General features: G+C 39.9%; 1 protein-coding gene across 1 annotated transcript; it reads right to left on the minus strand.

Annotated features, from left to right (window-relative positions):
- Window positions 1-3,204: 3,204 nt before the first annotated feature.
- LOC112655756 (60S ribosomal protein L27a-like) lies at window positions 3,205-3,633 on the minus strand. The gene has a single exon (XM_035704537.1). The coding sequence runs from the start codon at window positions 3,631-3,633 to the stop codon at window positions 3,205-3,207; it is 429 nt and encodes a 142-aa protein (XP_035560430.1).
- Window positions 3,634-3,951: the final 318 nt, after the last annotated feature.

The following is a 3,951-nucleotide window of genomic DNA, read 5'->3' on the forward strand; positions in this document are numbered from 1 at the left end:
TTTTCAAAGAATTTTATTTTCCTCTCTCTTTCCACCATCTGTTTTTCTTACTGTAGCAAATGTCATTTCCTATGGAGTTTAATAGGATATGAAATGGGATTGTTTTACAGTGAATTTTGATGTAGTTTCATGATTTTCCTTAGAGTGGTTTTACTGCCTCCTTCCCTCCTCTCTCCTCCCCTCCCTACACCTCCTCTTCCCTCCCTCTTCCTCCCTTCCCCTCCCCTGCCCTCCCTCTTACTCCCCTCCCCTGCCCTCCTCCTCCTTCCTTTCCTCCCTCTCTCCTTCCTTGTTTCTCTCCTTCCTCTTTTACTCAGAAAAATTAAACTTTGACATTGTATTAATCATATCAACTTGAAAATTACTAAAAGTTTCCTTCCAAATTCTGGACTGAAATCTGTGATACGATGAAGTTCTTAACTATGTCAATTTTTATCTTATTTTGTTTTTGTAACAAACACAAATTCCCAAAATGGCATTAAGCTGTTAAATAGTAAGTTTCCATTGAAATGACAAGCTAAGGATTTTAACTCCCATTGGTGTGTGTAGAAGGAGTAAGTGCTGAGCGCAGAGTAGAGAGAGCAGTGACCAGGAGAGTGCAGGAAGCCCTAGTGAGAGGTGCACTGAGAGACCACTTCCTATGTGACAAGCCATGTTTAAACTTGACATATATGGATTCATTTAATTGTCATCATAACTACTTGTTGGTGGTATTTCTGCTTTCTCAGTTTACATATGAGAAAATGGAGGCATAGAGATATTAAGGCCACACAGCTACCAATGGGCAGAGGTAAAGGGCCCCTACACAAAAGGATCACAATATACTATTCTCTCAGTGGAGATTGAAGTATACATTTGCTGCACAATGGAGGAGGGAGTCTTTTGTGAAACATTAGAACAGTCTTTTACTGTCTTCCTTTGATGGAAAAAATCCTAAAGCGTTTTAGAAAGCTCCTCTCACTGTAGCAAAGGAGGACAACTCCAGAAGGCAGGATTGTGGTTAACCTGAGAAGGTGGCTGTGTGGTGCAGGACAAGGTGGTGGAGAGAGGTAAGGAGAGAACTGGCATGATGGGGGAGCGAAATGCAGTCATGGGAGCTGTAATGACGGGGCCTCTGCTCTTGAGGAGAAACAAACACCATGATGTCTGTGCCAGCAAAATTCCACTGCCTCAACTCTTTCCTCTCCTTGACTGATTCGATGAAAAGCTTCTCTCTCAGGGAGAATGAGGATAAAGATGTGCAGACATGACTCCATCTATTGAGACTGGCCCAAGTTTGTGGAGTTGCTAGGAAGAGAGGTGCCATGGGAGGGTACTTTAAATTCATTACCCTGTGCTTCTCAGGGAAAGCTGAGAGAGATAATCTGATTCATATTTTGGAGACATGTTTTAGGGACAACTACCATGGTTTTAAAAACAACAACAACAACAACAACAACAACAAACTTTTCTCATGAGAGTAGGCTTGCTTTTCCAACAAGAGTTTCAATTTCTTGGGTTAAGGACCCCACTGTTCTCCACTGCTTCTCCTCTATTTATTCAGGGAGTCTGATTTTGCTCCCAGAGTCTATGTTAGGCCACGTTCTTCAAAAAGGAAATAGGCTTAAATTTTGCAGCCACTTCAGGTGTAGCAATTTGGGGAATCCTTGTTTACTCTGAGTTTATGGCTTTCATCAGGAAGACTCAGAAAAATTGACAAGTATATTTTCCAGATTGTCTCCAGGATAGATTTGTTGGGCTCTATGTGACCTTGGGTAAGACTCTACCTTTGCGTGTTTTTTGGCACACAAATATATTGACTTGTTAACTGCTGTGGGTCCCATACAGGCAAAACCTTGTCAGCTGGAGTAACTGGAAGAAGAAAAGGAGGATAGCTTTTCTTCTCTTGGCTTTGGAATCCAGTATGAAAGAAAGAGTCAGAAAAATAATTATATCTTTGTTATATATTTTGAAGATATTCTATTTTTTTAAAAGATTTTATTAATTTATTCATGAGAGACACATGGAGAGAGGTAGAGACATAGGCAGAGGAAGAAGCAGGCTTCCTGTGGGGAGCCCACTGTGGGACTTGATCCCGGTTCCCCATGATCGCAATGTGAGCCAAAGGTAGATACTCAACCTCTGAGCCACCCAGTTGCCCCCAAAATATTCCAGCTTTATTTTTCTCAACTGGAAGATACTATATCCATAAAATTGTGTACTTATTACCCTTTAGAGAAGAACTAGAGAGGATGGGTATCCAAACACACAGTGCTGTGCTGCCAAACAGAATGCAACAGGTGAAAAAAATAGCAATTTAATAAACAACCCCCACCCACAGTAATGAACTGAACATGTCATATATTGATGTGGTGTATTAATCATATCTCTTTGATTTAAACCAGATTAACCAAAATAAGGGAGTTCATTGTATTTTAAGTTTGGAAAGGATGCTGGGGGTAGTTCACGTGATCAAAAGGTGAGTTTCAGGGATTAGGACCCTACTGGTTGGGACTAAAGCTCAGTACTGGCAAATCTCTTTTCCTCTCCTCTCACCTCCCAACCTATTCTGTTATTCTCCTTCCCATTCTCTGTTCTTCTCTTCTGCCTCATATGAGCACACACATTTGAATTCATACACTCTTTCTAAGTGGCAGGAAGTATTGGGGTACTGTAAAGCCCAGATTCACATTCTCTCAGATTAGCAAACCTGGTAGAAATAGAACTTCTCAAGTTCATATGTCAATTTCAGGTAAGGTCTTTGATTAGCTTGTGGAATGACATGTCCACTCATGGATTAAGTAACATGGCATTCAACTTACCTGGGGGTTGAGGAGGATCTATTATAAAACTAACAGATGGTGCTTACAACTTTACAGTCTATTAAAAAATGCAATAGTACACATGGAAAAAATTAGTACCCATTATTTGAAAATTCTTACTTTACCAAATTTATATAATTTTCCATTGTATAAAAACTGAGCTATAGTTGTGGAAAACCTACTGAAATGCCCAATCCATCTTCCATAAAATAAACACTTTCTTAGGTGGCCCAGAGTTAAGATAATTCTTCTTCTTTCTTCTTTCTTCTTTCTTCTTTCTTCTTTCTTCTTTCTTCTTTCTTCCTCTTCTTCTTCTTCTTTTTTGAAAAGCACTTGCTAGCATTTAATGAACTTCCATCCACATGGTTTCAAGCTACTAGGATGCAGACCTCACCCTATATCCTCAATTTTTTTCCTCAGCCTGTCTACTGAAGAATTTGACCTTCATGATGACAGGCTTTTTTGGGAGCTTTCCTTTTCCCAAAACTTTGTAGTACCCCAATTGCACCACATCAAGGATAGGAGCAGGTCTAGTCTTGTTTTTGGCAGCATTGACCCGTGTCTGCTTACTTACTAAAGTCCACAGTTTATCAAGGTTGACAGTTGGGCAGAAACTCTTTGAGTGGTAAGGTCTCATATCAACTTTTCCAAAGTAAGCTGGGTGATATCTGTCCAGGTTGATCCTGTGGTGATGCCTGCCACCAGCATCACCCAGGCCTCCTGGGTGCTTCCAGTGTTTGTTGATGGGGCCATGACCATGGCTCACATGACCACCAAATTTCCAGGTCATCCTCAGTCTGGATGGATGTTGGCAGCCCAGATGAATGAGCATAGGATTCAAACTTTTATCACGAATATGAACTCAGTAAAAAATACTGAAACTATGTATTTAATGATTTTGTATTTGAAACAACAGGCAGCTTGATTAGTTTTACTTTCCACCACTTTTCTAGCCAGTGTAATTAAGAGCTGTTCCTGTGCTATGTCAAAGATTGTTCTTTTGGGTTATTAATTTCTGTCAGTACTGAATTTAGGAAACAAAGTAGAAATCATGGACCTCTTAAAACAAAAGAGTGCTTTAAATAAAAGCATATAACTCTATAACATTGGCCCTATAGGATTTTTTGAAAAGCATAATTTTAGTTTTCCC

The sequence above is a fragment of the Canis lupus genome, chromosome 22 (genome assembly GCF_003254725.2).
Source record: "Canis lupus dingo isolate Sandy chromosome 22, ASM325472v2, whole genome shotgun sequence".
NCBI lineage: Eukaryota > Metazoa > Chordata > Mammalia > Carnivora > Canidae > Canis > Canis lupus.